Source organism: Hypanus sabinus, chromosome 8, assembly GCF_030144855.1.
Source record: "Hypanus sabinus isolate sHypSab1 chromosome 8, sHypSab1.hap1, whole genome shotgun sequence".
Taxonomy (NCBI): Eukaryota; Metazoa; Chordata; class Chondrichthyes; order Myliobatiformes; family Dasyatidae; genus Hypanus; species Hypanus sabinus.
The window spans coordinates 154,406,561-154,424,623 of NC_082713.1; the positions used below are offsets into that span (position 1 = coordinate 154,406,561).

Genomic DNA, 18,063 nt, shown 5'->3' on the forward strand with positions numbered 1-18,063 from the left:
AGCTCTCAGTATTCTCAAGAGGGAGGGTGAGCAGCCAGATGTCTTGGTCCGTGAAGGGACCAATGACGTGGGTATAAAGACTGAGGAGGTCCTGAAAGGTGAATTTAGGGAGCCAGCTGCCTAGTTAAAGGACAGGACCTCCAGGATAGCAATCTCAGGATTGCTACCAGTGCCACGTGCAGGTGGGTTTAGAAATCATAAGGTAGTGCAGATCAACACGTGGCTGAAAACATGGTGCAGGAGGGAGGGCTTCAGATTTATAGACAATTGGGCAGTTTTCCAGGGAAGGTGGGACCTGTTCCGGCGGGACGGTTTACATCTGAACTGGAGGGGGACAAATATTCTTGCAGGTAGATTTGCTAGAAAGGCTCCAGTGGACATAAACTAGACACGAGGGGGGACGGGAACCAGAGTGTAAGAACAGATGTATGGGAGATGGAAGAAAAAGAGGACAGTAAAGTTCTTTGTACTGTTTGAGATAAACAGAGAGGAAGAGGTGGAGAATTTCTTAAATGCATTTATTTTAATGCTAGGAGTATTGTAAGAAAGGTGGATGAGCTTACAGCATGGATTGATACCTGGAAATATGATGTTGTAGGTATTAGTGAAACATGGTTGCAGGAGGGGTGTGATTGGCAACTAAATATTCCTGGATTTCATTGCTTCAGGTGTGATAGAATCAAAGGGAGAGTGGGGGGGAGTTGTTGTGTTGCTTGTCAGAGAAAATATTACAGCGGTGCTCTGGCAGGATAGATTAGAGGGCTCATTTAGGGAGGCTATTTGGGTGGAATTGAGGAATGGAAAGGTGTAGTAACACTTATAGGGGTGCATTATAGACCACCTAATGGGAAGCGAGAATTGGAGGAGCAAATTTGCAAGGAGATAGCAGATATTTGTAGTAAGCACAGGGTGCTGATTGTGGGAGATTTTAATTTTCCACACATAGACTGGGAAGCCCATACTGTAAAAAGGCTGGGTGGTTTGGAGTTTGTAAAATGTGTGCAGGGTAGTTTTTTGCAGCAATACATAGAGGTACCAACTAGAGAAGGGGCAGCGTTGGATCTTCTGTTAGGGAATGAAGTAAGTCAGGTGACAGAGGTATGTATTGGGCAGCATGTTGGGTCCAGTGATCACAATGCAATTAGTATCAATATAATTATGGAGAAGGATAGGACTGGACCCAGGGATGAAATTTTTGATTGGAGAAAGGCTAACACTGAGGAGATGTGGAAGTGTCATAAGGGGACATGAGGCTGGACCCAAGTGCAGGACGGAGGCACTGAAGTACTAGGGGCAGGACGGGAACAACTAAATGATCGACAAGATGTGGTGATCATGGTGTGTGTGAAGGACGTGACATTCAAGGTGATTCTGGGGTTCCGGGAGAGTCTTAGAGTTTAGGCAAGGCAGGATCTTAGAGTCTGTGGAATTGAAGTGTGTGGCCACAGGGTGATCCCGCCACTGCTGGAGGACCAAGCACCGGTGTTCGGAAAAACGGTCTCCCAGTTTGCAGTGGGTCTCCCCAATGTATAAATGGCCACATCGGGAGCACCAGATACAGTATATCACCCCAGTTGACTCGCAGGTTAAGTGGTGCCTCACCTGAAAGGACTGTCTGGGGTCAATTCCACAGACCACTCCCACTCCAACATGTCTGTCCATGGCCTCCTCTACCGTCAAGATGAGGCCACACGCAGGTCAATGGAGCAATACCTTATCTCCCATATAGGTAGCCTCCTACCTGCCGGCATGAACATCCAACCCACTGACTTCCATTGATATCCCTGCCCCCCCCAACCTTACCCCCATCCCTATCTATTATTTTAGTCTGATTCTCTTTCTCTCTCTTTCCCCCCTCACTATAATCTCTCCCCCCAGCCTTACCGTTCTTTCTCTTTTATTTCCCATAATTCTCCACCTTCCCCCCTAGCCCATTTCCCTCCAGCCTATCACTTCCCAGCTCTCTACTTTATCCCTCCCCCCACTTCTTATCCCCCCTCGACCATCCCATGTTACTTCACTCCTGATAAAGGATAACGGCCCGAAACGTCGTTATTACCTCCTCCCATAGATGCTGTCTGGCCTGCTGAGTTCTGCCAGCATTTTGTGTTTTTTATTTATTTCCAGCATCTGCAGATTCACTCGTGTTGACTTTGTTATATGGCTGGAATTGTGCTTCATTGAACCAGATTGAAGAGGAGAGATCTGATCTTTCGAAAGCTTATTTCTTGTAACCCCAATGGTGCTTGGGCTGGTATATCTGCTGGGTTCTTGCTGCAAGGGGGAAAACTCTTACCAACAAAAACAATACAGTGCAGAGAAAAGTAAACTCATTCCAAGTTCTCTGAATGAAATGCTCGATATTGAGAGTCTACATGTGTCCAATCAATTTACACTAGTGCTGAATTGTATAAAATAACAACGTGGGGATTCCGTGCCACATTAATATGATGTCCGAGACTTCAACCTGATGTTTTGATACAGGTGTCATGCCAAGCAAATGAATAAGAATAAGTAGCTATCAAAAGGGGTGGGGGGAGAAGGTAAGGAAACCATGTCTATAATCTCAATGTTCTTGATACAAAAAGAAAATTAAGGGCAAGAAAATCCCAAGGATGAATATTAGTCTGAAAGTTGTTATGCCTGCAGCCCCCTCCTTTGTGAGAATCGCAAGATCATTGTTAGGTTGGGTCAGGGGGCCCAGGAAATGAGAGAGAGACGTGCGGAATGTCTCGTTCCCCCAGCGATGTAAAGCTACGGGACATGGCCATTGTCTCCGGAAGGCGAATTTGTGGATTGGAGACTGTACTACGTGAACGCCCTCAGACAAAGTGGGCTGGTTGAGGGAGGGATTGCATCACCCCAACCTGATTGACATCTTCGACCCTGCGAGTCAGGATAAAAGAGGGTCTGTGGGAACAGCCCCTCAGACGCACCAGAAGAAACGCTAGCACTCCCGTGATAGTAGGAAGCCATTTGAAGGAGGCCACGTGCGTTCGGTTCTGTTGCCTGGGACTGGTGGCTTGTAACACGGAAAACGGCTTTTAGCTAACAACGGGGAAACTAACTCCCCTACTCAAAGGATTGGCATCATAAAAGACTGGGCAAGTTAAACCGTCTCTCTCTTAAACCCAAAATGCTGCAGCTTGAACGAACTAACAGTGACTTATATATTTCCAGCGGACAATACAGTATCCCCTAGACAACGATAGAGCTATTTCTTATTGGTTATTATTATTCCCGCGCTTTTAGATTTAGTATTGATGACATATATTATCTGTATGTTTGCATTAATCTTATTTTTGTGCCCCTTTATCAATAAATACTTTTAAAAATAGTACCATCAGACTTCAACGGACCTCTCTATCTTTGCTGGTAAGTGACCCAGTTACGGAGTTCGTAACAAAATGAATTGCTGAAAATCAGTTTTGCTTTAGTCAGAAAAGAGCAGGTCCAAACCAAGTATACAGAGCCGTGAAGAGATCTTTAAAGGCATAGCAGAAGAAATATTAATTGTTGGTATTAAATTAGCAAATGGAACTTAAGACTATCACTAAAAACAATGAAGGAAACATTAGCAGAATTAGCAGGATTTCTAACTGAAAAGTTTGGAAAATTTTTAAAGTAAAAATGGATGAGTATTGAAGAAATGTTGAATATTACATTTGTCAAGTCTACCAATTTAAATTGGTTACCGCTTAGAACTAAGAACAGCGTTAGTAATGTAGGTGTGAGTCAGTTATTTTGATGCACGTAGCATACTTATACAGCAGATTTTCACAGACAAAGGAATTACTTCTGCAGCTTGGGATCAAGAAAACCTTTCTGTTTGCTGTGAAAGTCAATAAAAGAAGTTCCAGGTATGAGGATCTACTGTTGCATAAAGATCATTGACTTCATACCAGCAGTCCAGGTCAATGAATGTGTCTTCAATTGTCATTTCAACTGCATTACTAACTATTGGCATGTGGCCAAGTGGTTAAGGCGATGGTCTAGTAATCTGAAGGTCGCTAGTTCGAGCCTCAACTAAGGCAGTGTGTTGTGTCCTTGAGCAAGGTACTTAACCATACATTGCTCTGCAACGACACCGGTGCCATTGTATCGGCCCTTGCCCTTCCCTTGGACAACATCGGTGGCGTGGAGAGGGGAGACTGCCCAGGCCTGCGAAGCTTTCCATGGTCTCTCGATCCTAACGGATGCCTATTACTACTGTTCTCCCATAATTTACAGAAGCAATTTCTAGCAATCATTCATATGCCTCATCATGCCCTCGCTCATATCACTTGATCACACTGCAGGTGTACAGTGCCGGCATTTCAACCACGAGAAGCATTTCCTTTTTAGACAGTCCGTCTAGATCAAGAGTGGCCTATTACTACTCCAGTTCTGAACCTGAGCACGGATTGTGTTAACGTGGTGAGACCATGCTACCATGAGCTCATGGTCCAAAGACAGGGAGTCCAAGGCAATTGGGAGCCATTCAGTAATGTAACATTGCAATGGAGGGAAAAAGCATAGCTGAATCTAATTGAAACCAAGTACTCTCCAACTTGTTCAATTCTCTCCCACTGACAGAAACACATTCAGTCAAAAAAAACTTTCAGATGTATAATCCTATCACTTTATTCCCTTGTTCTGAGAATATTGCCCATGTCTCCATGTCCAGCTAGTCCAGTGCTCTTGTGGCCACCATCCCAACTTACATCCTCCAGAAATTTAACCATCTGGTTTTTAAACAACAAGCAGACCTATTACATGAAGCTCATTAATAAAACTTCTGTTCTATAAACTATCACTGTTGGTGTTAGTTAACCACCAAGGGTATATCAGAATCAGGTTTACTATCATTGAAAAATGTAGTGAAATGTGTTATTTTGCTGCAGCAGTACAGTGCAATATACATACACACACATACAGGGGATTCCAGTTAACTTGGGCATCTGCTTGTTTGCGACAGCTCGTAAAGAACAAATACAAATCCAGAAAATAGTCAGAATTCCTTTCATTTATCTGGGACATTATGCTGCATAAGTGGGTCAAGCCACTTGCCAAACATTTTCCAGCAAGTGTCAATCGCATGCACGTCATGTGGTCATTAGAGCAAACTGTTTTTAAATAACATCACTTGTGATCAGAAAGCAAAGATTTGTGTCACTGATAGTTGATGAATAACACACAGAAAGACAATTCAGAACTATTTTGCTCACTGTGATTTCAAGCATGCATACTTGGGAATGCCAGAAACGGTTGTGGGTGGAAATGAAATTATTTCACTACGTCAAGTTAGGAACTATAAAGAATTTGAAGGTATCAACAATTAATGAATTCCAGATGTATTAGTAACTAATACACAGTTTTATAGTACAGTAGCTGTTTTGATAGTGTTCTAATTTGTTGTGTACTTCATTTAAATACTGTACATAGTTTCTTACTCAGTTAAATGGGGGTTTATTTTTTAATACCTATTTAACTATTTCCACGAAACTTTGGCTAATTGGGCAACTGTTTAAATGGGCCACAATGTACTGGTCCTGGTGTGTCCCAATTAACTAGAGTGTGAGTGTGTGTGAATGTGTGTGTGTGTGTTCTGGTGCAGTTACTTAACCCTGATCAGAATCAGGTTTAATAACACTGGCATCTGTCATGAAATTTGTCATTCGTGGCAGCAGTACATTGTCATATATAATAAATGCAAGCTATACATTATATAAATACAGAAACACACACACACGCACACACACGCACACACACTCCATTCAGAAATCTGATGGCAGAGGGGAAGAGGTTGTTCCTAAAGCTCAAGTGTATGTCTTCAGGCTCCTGTATGTCCTCTCCAATGCTAGTAATGAGAAGAGGGCATGGCCTGCATGGTCAGGTTCTTTAATGAAGAATGCCACTCTTTTGAGGCAACTCATTTGAGGATATTCTCAATGATGGGGAGGCTAGAGCCCATAATGCAGCTGGCTAAGTTGACAACCCTCTGCCACTTTTTCCGATCCCGTGCAGTGACCCCTTCATACCAGACGATGATGCGCTCGTTTAGAATGCTCTCCACAGTACATCTGAAGAAATTTACTAGAGTCTTTGGTGACATATCAAGTCTCCTTAAACGGCAAATGAAATATAGCCACTCTGCTAAATATGGCATGTGAGTAAAAGACAGCAGTCAGAAAGACAGCCAGAAGCAGAGGTTCTAGCTTCCTCCTCCTGTCTGCCGCTGTTCACTATGTGGTTGGTGGCAAAGACGATGCCCCGATTATTGTTGAGATTGCGTGGTATGGAGGTCTGTTGGATGGCACCTACACAACCAAGTAATAAAGGGCTCTTTCAGTGCTTCAGACTTTGTTTCAATGCATTCATTGATTTAGCAAATCAATGGCCTGCTACATCACAGCTTAATTATCATTATGGTGTTCACTGTATGCATGTGCATAGATTGTAAGTAATATTGTCACTGGACAGCCCTTACCTCCCAGTAAATAGCCTTTTACATATCATGGTGACTTAAATGCAGGTGGCATGCTGCACTGTTTCAGAGCGGGTTCATGAATGCCAGCCATTGACCAGCATGGCACAACATGTCGGAAACACTCCTATGGGATTTAAAAGGAGTGAAATCCATTACCAATTTCAGCTTGTGTGGAGTTGGCTCGTGTTCATTAATGAGCAGTAACGTGCCTGTACTCAATGGCACTCAGCCACCAGAGGGAACGGAATATACTCAACAAGCCATGTAATCTCTGTCTGCTTCCCTCTGTCAAGATTAAATGAAACATAATGTCCGGTGTAAAGGTGAGGGACAGAACACACTGCGTACTTGCATAGGGACAGAGCAAGTGATAGGATCCACTCAATCTGACTGCCAATCTGTTCAGTCTCACCTTACAATGAGACACAGCCAATTTGTCTACCTTGTGCACTACCAAGTGCACAGGTGATGACCATCTTGTAGAACCGCTGCCGAGCTGTCAGTGTAGTCACATTATATTCTGGGGGAATGCCTTCTACTACATCCATGTCTGGGTCAAAGCAATAAAGCTAAATCCAAGTTTTTTTATTAAACTTCCTTGCATTCTGAAGCTTTAATAAACTAAAGAACTTTATAATCAGTAAGCACTTAGGATCATTGACACAGCCAACTAAGAATCAAATTAGAAGCTACTCTGACAGCAGGTAATGATTCCTTTAAATATTTAGTTGGGTGGTTCTTCTGCTGTAAAGTGCATTCAGCTGCTAAGAAATTTTGAAGTGGCAGCACAACCATTGTATGCTGAGCAACATCAGTTTTGTGTTCTGATTGACATCACAATCTGCCTTTCAGCTTAATATCGTCACCAAAGTGGCAGCCAACACAGATCTCCATAAGTGTAGGTGTGTATCAAATGCCATTTGGGAGCTAATTCTCATGTCCTGTCCATAAATAGATGTGGCAGGAGTGGATTTCTTTTAGTCCATGATTTTATTTTAGTAGCATCTAAAAATGTATCAAACTGAAAATATTCCAGAGTCCCCACATTATAGTAATTTTGCATTCACTGAGCCAGGGCTCATTGGAGTTCAGAAGAATGAGAACTCATCTCACTGAAGAGTATAAAATTCTAACTCTGTAATGATCTGAATCTATTTGCACTGAGATGAAGAGAAACTTCTTTCTCCAGAAGTTGGTGAAGTGGTGGAATTCTCTACCACAGAAAGCTGTGGTGGCCAAATCACTGAATATACATCAGAATGAAATAGAAAGAAAGAAGACATCATGGGTTATGGAGAGAGAGTGAATAGATGAGGCTGTGACCATTTAAAGTAACGGAGCAGGTTAGAAGCACAAGTAGCCAACTCGTGTTTCCATTTTTATACATTTTATGTTTCTTAGGGTTTCACTGTTGATAGCAAGTTCTTTGCTGTCTACTTTAGCTAAACCATGGAAATCTTTACAAGCTACCATATACAGAAAATAGTTTCACTATTAACTATTATTGGAAAATAATGGATGGCGAATATTGCTTTGTTATAATTTGTAAATAGTACAAATCTATAATAACATCAATAAAATGCTGAGATTCATGTATTAGTATTAAAGAGGAAATGATTACATTTTAGTGTTTTCATATCTGACCTCACTGTAATAATCATGTAGAATGTATCAGTAACATTTGACCTCAGAATGTCAGATAATGTGAAAATTTATATAGGCCCATAACATATAAAACATAGAGCAAAGTGAAGCCATTCAGCCTATCCAGTCTGTTCTGACCTCATTGAAGTTGGGCTAACAGGCCTGTAGTTCTGTTGTCTTTTGCCTCCCTCACTACTTAAAAAGAGTGGAGTGAAATTCACAATTTTCCAGTCCTCTGGAACCGTTCATTATCTCAGGATTCTTGTACAATGACTATTAATGTCTCCACAATTTCTTCAGCTACTTCTTTATGAACCATGGGGTGCAGCCCATCTGGTCCAGGTAACTTATTTACCTACCTTCAGACCTTTCAGCTTCTACACACCTTATCCTTAGTAATACCGACTACACTTATTACTGCTCCCGAACTCACGCGAACTTTATGTTGATGGTGACTTCCACAGTGAAGACTGAAGTAAGATACTTATTCAGTTCATACATCCTTTGTTTGTTCTCCATTATTAACCCTCCAGCATTATTTCCAGTGGTCCAATATCTATACTTGCCTCTCCTTTACTCTTTTATAATAGAAAATACCTTTAGGTATCCTCTTTTATATTATTGTCTAGCTAATCTTATTTCCTTATTGATTCTTTTTGTTGCCATCTGTTGGTTTGTAGAAGCTTCCCAATCCTCTAAATTACTTCTCATTTTTGCTATATTCTATGGCTTCTCTTTTTCTTTTATGCTTCCCTTGTCAGCCACAGTTGTCTCATCCTCCTTTAGAATGCTTCTTCATTGGCGTGAACCAATCCTATGTCTTCCAAGTTACTCGCAGAAACTCCAGCCATTGTTGTTCTACCATCATCTCTGCTAGAGTCCCCTTTCATTCAATTTTGGCATCTCCTCTCTCTTGCTTCTAGTTACTTTTACTGTTCTGTAATACTGATATATCCTATTTCAACTTCTCCTTCTCAAGCTGCAGAGTGAATTACTACCTCCTAAGGGTTTCTCTGCTTTAAGCTCCCTAATCAAATCTGATTCATTACACAACATCCAATCTAGAATTGCCTAGTGGGCTCAACCACAAGCTGTTCTAACAGGCCATCTTCTAGGCATTCGACAAATTCCTTCACTTGGTTTCCAGCACCAAAATTACTTTCCTAATCTACTTGCATATTGAAATTGTAACTGCCCTTTTTACATGCATTTTCTATCCCCTATTGTAATTTGTATCCCACACCCTGACTATTGTTCGGAGGCTTGTATATAACTCCCATAATGCTCTTTTTACCCTTGAAGTTTCTTAACTCTATGACAAGGATTATACTCCTGATTCTATCGTACTTCTTTCTATGGATTTGATTTTATTTTTAACCAACAAAGCCACTCCACCCCTCTGCCCACCTGTCTGTCCTTTCAACACAATGTATATTGTTGGATGTAAAGCGCACATCTGTGATCTTTTCTCAAATACAGCACCTTCAGTCCTGTTTTCACCTCTCATGTTTTCAATTTTGCTTCTATATTGCCTGAAGTTAAATTCTCATCCTTTTCTAAGCTTTTTGTATTACCTTTATTTCAGAGGCTTCAGTGACCTCTCCAGCACTCTCCTTACCTTTCAGTTTATCCATTCTATTCCAAGCTCTTGAACACAACCCCGTTCCCTCCCCCTCACCACTATTTTGTTTAAAGCCTTATCTACAGCCCTGGCTATACGATTTTCCAGGACCCTGGTCTCAGCATGGTTCAGGTAGAACCCGTCCCATTGGGACAGCTCCCTCCTTCCCTAATACCATTGCTTTTGTACCATTAATTCAGACTCGCTTCTCCCACCCCAATCTTTGAGTCATGCATTTAACTCTCTAATCTTATTAGCCCTGTGCCAATTTATATGTGGCTCAGGTAACAACACAGAGTATCTTACCTTTTTGGTTTTATATTTTAATTTCATTCCGAGCTGCTCAAATTCCCTCAACAGACCCTCATTCCATGTTCTTCTCACATTGCTGGACCATGACAACTGAATCGTCACCCCACTGCCCCACCCACCAATTCCAAATTACTCTGCAGGTCAAATGATACGTCCCAAACCCAGATGCCAGGCAGACAACAAAGCGTTCAGGAATATTGACCCTTGTGACAGAGTATTGTGTGTATTCCCCAGACTATACTATCTTCAGTTACAGCTACATTTCTCTTCATCTCTACCCAACTTCAGTGGCTCTCTGAACCTCGGTGCCACGGTTTAGTTGCTCATCATTTCTACAGCTCCCTGTCTTATCTCACAGGGAATAGCAATCTCAGGCCAGTTGGACAAGTTCAAGGCAGCACCATCTTTTGAATTCTCCCACCTGCCTGTAGCATCATTGGGACATCTTTGGGAGATGCATTGAGGTCGTATGTGTAGCAAATCGTCTCCCATGTCACCACATTGCTTTCACTCTAACACTATCATCATACTTTCTCAGCCTAACACTACGTGACGTTAGTTACCACAAGATTAGAAACAGCAATGACTAATCTCATTAAAGCAAAATTTAAATTTCTGCTCAAAGCCTACAAAGTTACATCAGAAAATTTCATACTGGTAATTTAACTCATGATTTTAACTTTGTCACAAGATGTGGGTAGAAGATTGTAAATGTACAGTGCAAAGGTAACCGTATTTTGTTATTGTGTGCAGATAAGTTGCCCAAATGCCCCAAGTCCCCTGATTTAGAAATTATGTGCACAGGTGGATAGCATCAGGCTGGACAGTGCTGCTCGCAACAGAGCTGAATGTTGCGTAGTACTATAAAGCTGATTCTATTCTTGAGATAAAGCAGAGTAAAATGTGTATTTTTGACTGTTACATACAAGGCACACAGTGCACAACGGTGTTCATAAAGGATTGAGAAAATTTTTGACCAATCAAGATAGTTTTCAAGTTGACAACTATCATTCATGTTTGGCATGTGAAACATCCCTTGAGCTAGGCCGGACTGTAATGTTAAGGCACATGGGACCAAGTGAGTTGAATGGTTGCATCCAAAATTGCCTTGGTAATGGGAGGCAGAGGATAGAGATGGAAGGGTGTTTTTCAGATTGGAAGTCTATGACCAGTGGTATGCTGCAGCAATTGCCAAATCTGCAGATCTGGGTATTTTATTTGTGATGAACTGTAATAACAAATAGGATGTGAATATAGATGATATGGCTCACATTAGTGGATGACTTTTGAAGTTGTGTATAGCAGGATGTACATCAGATGGTAAGTTAATGGAACATAGAATATACTGACTAATCACGAATCTATCAACGTCTGCCTTAAATATTCATAAAGACATGGTCTCCACAGCCACCTGTGGCAATTAATTTCACAGATTCACTACTCTCTGGCTAAAGAAGTTCCTGCTCATCCCTGTTCTAAATGAACACCTCTCTATTCTGAGGCTGTGTCCTCTGACCATAGATTCTCCCACCATAGGAAACATCCTTTCTACATCCACTCTATCAAGGCCTTTCACAATTCAATAGGTTTTAATTAGGTCACCCCTCATTCTTCTGAATTCCAGTGAGTGCAGGCCCAGAGACATCAAAAGCGCTTCATATGAAAACCCATTTAATCCTGCAATCATTTTTATGAAACTCCATTGAACTCTCTCCAGTTTCAGCAGAACTTTTCTAAATAAGGGGCCCAAAACTGCTCACAATTGTCCAAATAAGGTCGCATTAGTGCTTTACAAAGTCTCTACATTACATCCTAGCTTTTATATTCTAGTCCTCTTGAAATGAATGTTAACATTGCATTTGTCTTCCTCACCACAGACTCAACTTGCAAATTACCCTTCATGGAAACTTGCGCAAGGGCTCCCAAAACCCTTTATGTTTCAAATTTTTGTATTTTCATTTAGAGAATAGTCAATCCTTTACTTCTTCTACCAAAGTGCAAGACCATTCAGTTCCTGACATTGTATTCCATCTACAGCTTCTTTGTCCATTCTCTTAATCTGTCTAAGTCTTTCTGTAGCCTCTCTATTTCTCAAAACTACTTGCTCCTCCACCTATCTTCATATCGTCTGCAAACTTTGCGACAAAACCAGCAATTCCATCATCCAAATCATTGACATATAGCATAAAAAGTATCAGTCCCAACACCGACCCCTGTGGAACACTACAAGTCACCAACAGCCAGACAGAAAAGGCACCCTTCAGTCCCACTCTGCCTCCTGCCAAATGACCACTGCTTTATCCATGTTTGAATCTTTCCTGTAATACCATGGACTTGCAGCTTGTTAAGCAGCATCATGTGTGGCACCTTGTCAAAGGTTTTCTGAAAATCCAAGAACACAACATCAATCAAATCTCCTTTGTCTATTCTGCTTGTTTCTTTAAAGAATTGCAACTGATTTGTCAGGTAAGGTTTTCCCTTGTGGAAACCATGCTGACTACGGACTATTTTATCACGTGCCTCCAAGAACCCTGAAACCACATCCTTAACAATTGACTTCAACATCTTCTCAACCACTGAGATCAGACTAACTGGCCTATAATTTCCTTTCATCTGCCTCTCTCCCTTCTTGAAGTGTGGAGTGACATTTGCAATTTTCCAGTCTTCAGGAACCATTACAGAACCATCTATTCCAGGTGACCTCTCTATCTTCAGACCTTTCAGTTTCACATGAACCTTCTCCGTAGTAGTGGTAACTTTACACAGTTCATGACCCTTGACACCTGGAACTTCCACTATACTGCTAGTAACTTACACAGTGAAGAATGATTCAAAATACTTATTCAGTTCGTCCACCATTTCCTTGTACCCCTTACTACTTCATTTCCTATATCCACTCTCACCTCTCTTTTACACCACATATTTGTGGAAACTTTTGGTAGCTTCTTTAATATTAATGGCTAGCTTACTTTCATATTCTATTTTTTACCTTAATGACATCTTAGTTACTTCTATTGGTATTTAAAAGCTTTCCAATCCTCTAACTTCCCACTAATTTTTGCTCGATTATATGCCCTCTGTTTGACTTTTAATTTGGTTTTGACGTATCTTGTTAGCCTTGGTTGTATCATCTTGCATTTAGAGTATTTCTTCCTCTTTGAAATGTATATATCCCGTGCCTTCCAAAATGCTTCCAGAAATTCCAGCCACTGCTGATCTGCCATCGTCCCTGCCTGTGTTCTCCTTCAATCAATTCTGGCTAACTCATTTTTCATGCCTCTGTAATTTCCGCTACTCCACTGTAATACTGATACATCTGACTTTAGCTTCTCCTTCTCAAATTGAGTGAATTCAATCACCTTATGATCACTTCCCCAAAGGGTTCTTTGATCTTAAGCTCTCTGATCAATTCTGGTTCACTGCTCAACACCCAATCCAGAAAAGCTGATCCCCTAGTCGAGCTGCTCCAGAAAACCATCTCGTAAGCATCCCCTTCGTGGAATCTGACACCAACCTGATTTCCCCAATATACCTCCTTATTGAGATCCTCCTTGATGACTGTAACATTTTAATAGATTTGAGGAGGCTGCTGTTGACAGAGTAGTTGCTAACTGGAACATTTTGCCAGAGGCGGTGTTGGGGTCAGATACAATTTGCTCTATTATATGCACTGTCTTTGACTTTTATGTTGGTTTTGAATTCCCTCGTTAGCCTTGGTTGTGTCATCTTGTCATCTTGATGGGGTCTGATTAAGAGACATTTAAACAGGTGCTTAAGTAGGCAAGGCACAGAAGGATATAGATCCAGAGTAGATCAATAGCATTAGTGGAAATGTGCAAAACCGTAAGTATTGACATAGACAATCTATCATTTTCCTCCAGTACAGGACTTTATTTTTGCATTGTACAGATCTGTATCTGAATATCAATTAGCTTAATGAATGCATGGGTACGTATATCTACCTGCCTCAAGGCTTCTTGTTATGGTTGTGTGTTAATTTATTAGCTTGTCACCGAGTTACTTTGCAACAATAAAATGCAGCAGTGTTATAAGTTCTTAAAAAAAAGGGTACAGGCATTATCTTGGGAAAAAAAAACCTGCCTGGTTGATTCTGCCACCCCCGTGCAAAATTAATAGATACCTGGATACCATATCTTATTTGTAGATGCCTTGAATGGTCTATTTTTTAAATATATAGTACCACCCTGAAATCGTTCTCACTTTTGACTACTTACTGGAAAATAATGGGTATGGTTCATGTGGAGTTGTTTCAGTTGGAAATATTATATTTCATTACCAATTTCTAAAATGCACAGCTGCCAAGTATTATTTTTTTAAATATAGAAATAACAACACTTGTATGGTGTTTTACATCCTCCCTCAATACAATTATCAATGCTGGTAGAATACATCTGGTGAATTTGGCAGCGGAACTGACATTGCACTTGGGATAATGTGAGCATTTATGTGAAGCTTGAATAACTACTTCCACAGTTTCCATATTTTCAGTAATTTACAATTACTGAACCAGTTACTTTACCCTGTTTTGGCTAGGAGAGGGTGTCATGAGGATAACATAACTCCTTTGTCTGTAGTTGCAGAGATGCTCAATGCAATGAATTCACAATTCATTTTTGATGGAATGAAGCCCAGGGCTAAAAGCATAACCAAAGGAAATAGGCCGTTTTGCAAATAAGCACAGATGTAGCAGTTTGGAATTGCAGAGCAAAAACATTGGGTATTAAAGGGTAAAAAAAACATCAGAACTTTTAACGGAAGTCAGCTGAATAGAGGAAGCCAACATACAATGCAGTGGGGAAGAGCAAGGCAACAGGAGGAGAGTGGGGTTATTGTGACCAAGTGTGCTGAGTAACATTGGCTTGCCGTTCCACCTGCATTAGGAAAATGAGACCTGATCTGTTGGTGAATACAGCATATTGAGATTTCATATTCTTCCAGGTTGAAGAAGAGGGCAGGGAACATCATAAAGGACTCCTTCCATCCTGCGCACGGACTGTTTGAACTGCTTCCGTCTGGTAGGCGCTTCAGATCCCTCCAGACTAAGACTAATAGGCACTGGAGGTTTTTTCCCTACTGCTGTCACTTTGCTGAACAGTTAACTGCCGGTTAACTGTCGGCTAACTATTACTTGGATTGCACTACTTGTATGTATAATCTATATTTTCATTTATATTTATCATTATTATTGTTATGAGCAGAGAGACAACATCTGCCGGAAGTAAATTCCTTGTATGTGCACAGGTACTTGGCGATTAAAGTCTGATTCTGATTCTGATTCTGATGGCAGATAGAGTTGTTCAGCATCATGCCTGCCCAAAACATTTTGATTTTAAAGCAAATAGAGTTTATTACTAAAGTTACTCATATTGGGTTTGTATTTCCCCTGACATAGGTGGATTTTGAAGAGGTGATCGCCGAACCTGAGGGAACTCACAGCTTCGATGGAATTTGGAAGGCCAGCTTTACCGTCTTCACAGTGACTAAATATTGGTGTTACCGGCTTCTCTCTGGGATCTTTGGCATACCGTTGGCAATTGTATGGGGAATTTACTTTGCCATCTTATCGTTCATCCACATTTGGGCAGTGGTGCCCTGCATTAAGAGCTACATGACTGAGATCCAGTGCATCAGCAGGGTCTATTTGATCTGCATTCACACCTTCTGTGACCCTTTCTATGAAGCCCTGGGAAAAATGTTCGGCAATATTCGGATATTATTACAGAAGGAAGTGTAAATGGGAAAATATTGAAAGAAATAATTGGTCAATTGATCACATCGCTTCCTACCAAATGGAAGCTCTGTTTCTTTATCACTGAAACATGTTGGTGCCTTTTCTAATAGCACTGATATAGGAAAAAATATGGTTGCATGCTCTTTCATTACTATCCCTGGCATGTTTTGTTACCCTTTTATGGTACTGCATTTTAACACTGATCTAAGCTTAACAACTACATTCCTTTACTGCTAAACACCATTTGACAGGTTTTGTAAACAAAATGAGTCATTGCCTTTCTTTAGCAATTAGCCCTTCTGCTATTTCATTGTGCTGTTTCCCATGAAACCAGAGGCTGATTCACAGTACTGTACTTACTAAAACCGTAAGGATAAAGGATTAAACACTCATAGGATCTTAATATATGAAGTAAAAATATGAACTATTTTGCAGTGAAATTATAATAATACCATTTCTAAAACTGCTATGCAACAAATAAATTGTATTTCTCTTTTTAATCTCCTGCAAATCAGGATTTATAGAAACATTAAAATTTAAATATGATTTACGCATTTAGGGTGTCAGTCTGGAGAAAGAATGACTGAACCCCATCTAAGTGCTGGTTAAATAGTTCATTATATTAGGAAACTGAATTACCGTGTGTGAAGTATGTCTTGTCTTCATGCCAAGAGGATTGACTCCTTCTGTCCACCACTGTCTAAACTATGCAATGTTCATTTTCTTTGGTAAGCATTTAAACACTTTGTGAACCTTGTGCATGTCTGGTATTAAACTCTCTAACATGCACCAAAACGTCAGGAGGACAATGGCAAAACAGTGTTGTTGTGTGCTTTGTGCTTGCAACATTTGAGAAGTAGTGTGAAATGAAAATACTTGCTGCACTGTAAGATAGCCATGTTAAATTGCTGAATGTAACTCAGATTTTCTATATTGTACATTGCAACATATCAATCAGCTTTATACAATATGCAACCCAGAGGGAGATAATATCCAGAATTTTCCTGCTTAGACAATTGCAGCAGAGGTCAAAGGCCAGAACCATAACATGCTACTGAAGCACTGTCATGGGCAGAGGCACCTGTGGACATCTAGTTCTGTGCTGCATCCTCCACCTCTTTTAAACTTTAAAACACACTGAGAGCCTTGATACTCTTTCATACCAATTTCTATTGTCATTTTATACATGTCTAACCGAAGGTTAAAGGAATTGTTATAACTGCTGTTTTAAAGAATTACTGATGGAAAATTCTTTTTAAGGGTTGTGTATATAGTTAAAATATAGATTAAAGTCACCAGCAAAATACAAGAAATGAAACAGATTTTTAGATTTTTGCAAAAGCTATTTTATACAGGTGCATTCATATCACTTATTTACCATAAAGTATATAAAATTTAGCTTTTATTTTTTACTACCACTTTGAACTGTATTGCAAATTATTTGAACCCATGGTCAATTTCTTCCAAGTGTTATTACAGCTTGCTGTTGCAGAAGTTGTTCAAGATATTTTAGCATGTAAGAGCTGAAACAATTTGAAAAAAATAAAGAATCAAATGTTTATACAAGTTGCCAATGAGTTTGAGTTACATCCTGAAATGTAATCTTCACCATAATAATGAAGCTTCCTCTAGTATAAAGGGAACAAGTTTCAAATTTGGAAGTAAATTTATTATCAAAGTACATGCAATATGTCACCATATACTATGCTGAGATTCACTGAAGGTATAATTTAATTCATAACCATGAAGAGATCATTTGAACATAACACTTGGGGTTAATGGCTGGAGTCTTCATACTAACATTAGCTCAATGCTTTTTGCAGTATATAGCATTATAGATATATAATATAGTACCTCATCTGCAATAAGAGCACTTACATTTTCTATAGCACAATTATTCAAATCAAAAAATTACATTGTCCTTAATCAATACAGTTTCCCTAATGCTCAGTTCTCCCAGGTCCTCATCCTCAGCAATAAATGTTAGATAACTGTGGAATAGGGCAGCATGATAGTGTAGTGGTTAGCACAACGCTTTACAATAACAGCAACCCAGGTTCAATTCCTGCCACTGCCTGTAAGGAGTTCTGTTTGTTCTCACCGTGACCGCGTGGGTTTCCGCTGGGTGCTCCGGTTTCCTCCCACGGCCCTAGTGGTTGGTAGGTGAATTGGTCACTGTAAATTGTCCCTCGATTAGGTTGTGGTTAGATTGGGGTTTGTTGGGCGGCACATCTCAAAGGGCCGGTAGGTCCCGTTCTGCATTGC

General features: G+C 40.4%; 1 protein-coding gene across 2 annotated transcripts in view; it reads left to right on the forward strand.

The window, feature by feature from the left end:
* The window catches only part of LOC132398615 (caveolin-1-like), a 29,860-nt gene extending 12,513 nt beyond the window's left edge, over positions 1-17,347 (forward strand). For both annotated transcript variants that reach the window (XM_059978275.1, XM_059978277.1), the window contains exon 3: positions 15,460-17,347. In XM_059978275.1, coding sequence (XP_059834258.1) covers positions 15,460-15,801 — 342 coding nt within the window. In that variant the 3' untranslated portion in view covers positions 15,802-17,347. The remainder of the gene's footprint in view (positions 1-15,459) is intronic.
* Positions 17,348-18,063: the final 716 nt, after the last annotated feature.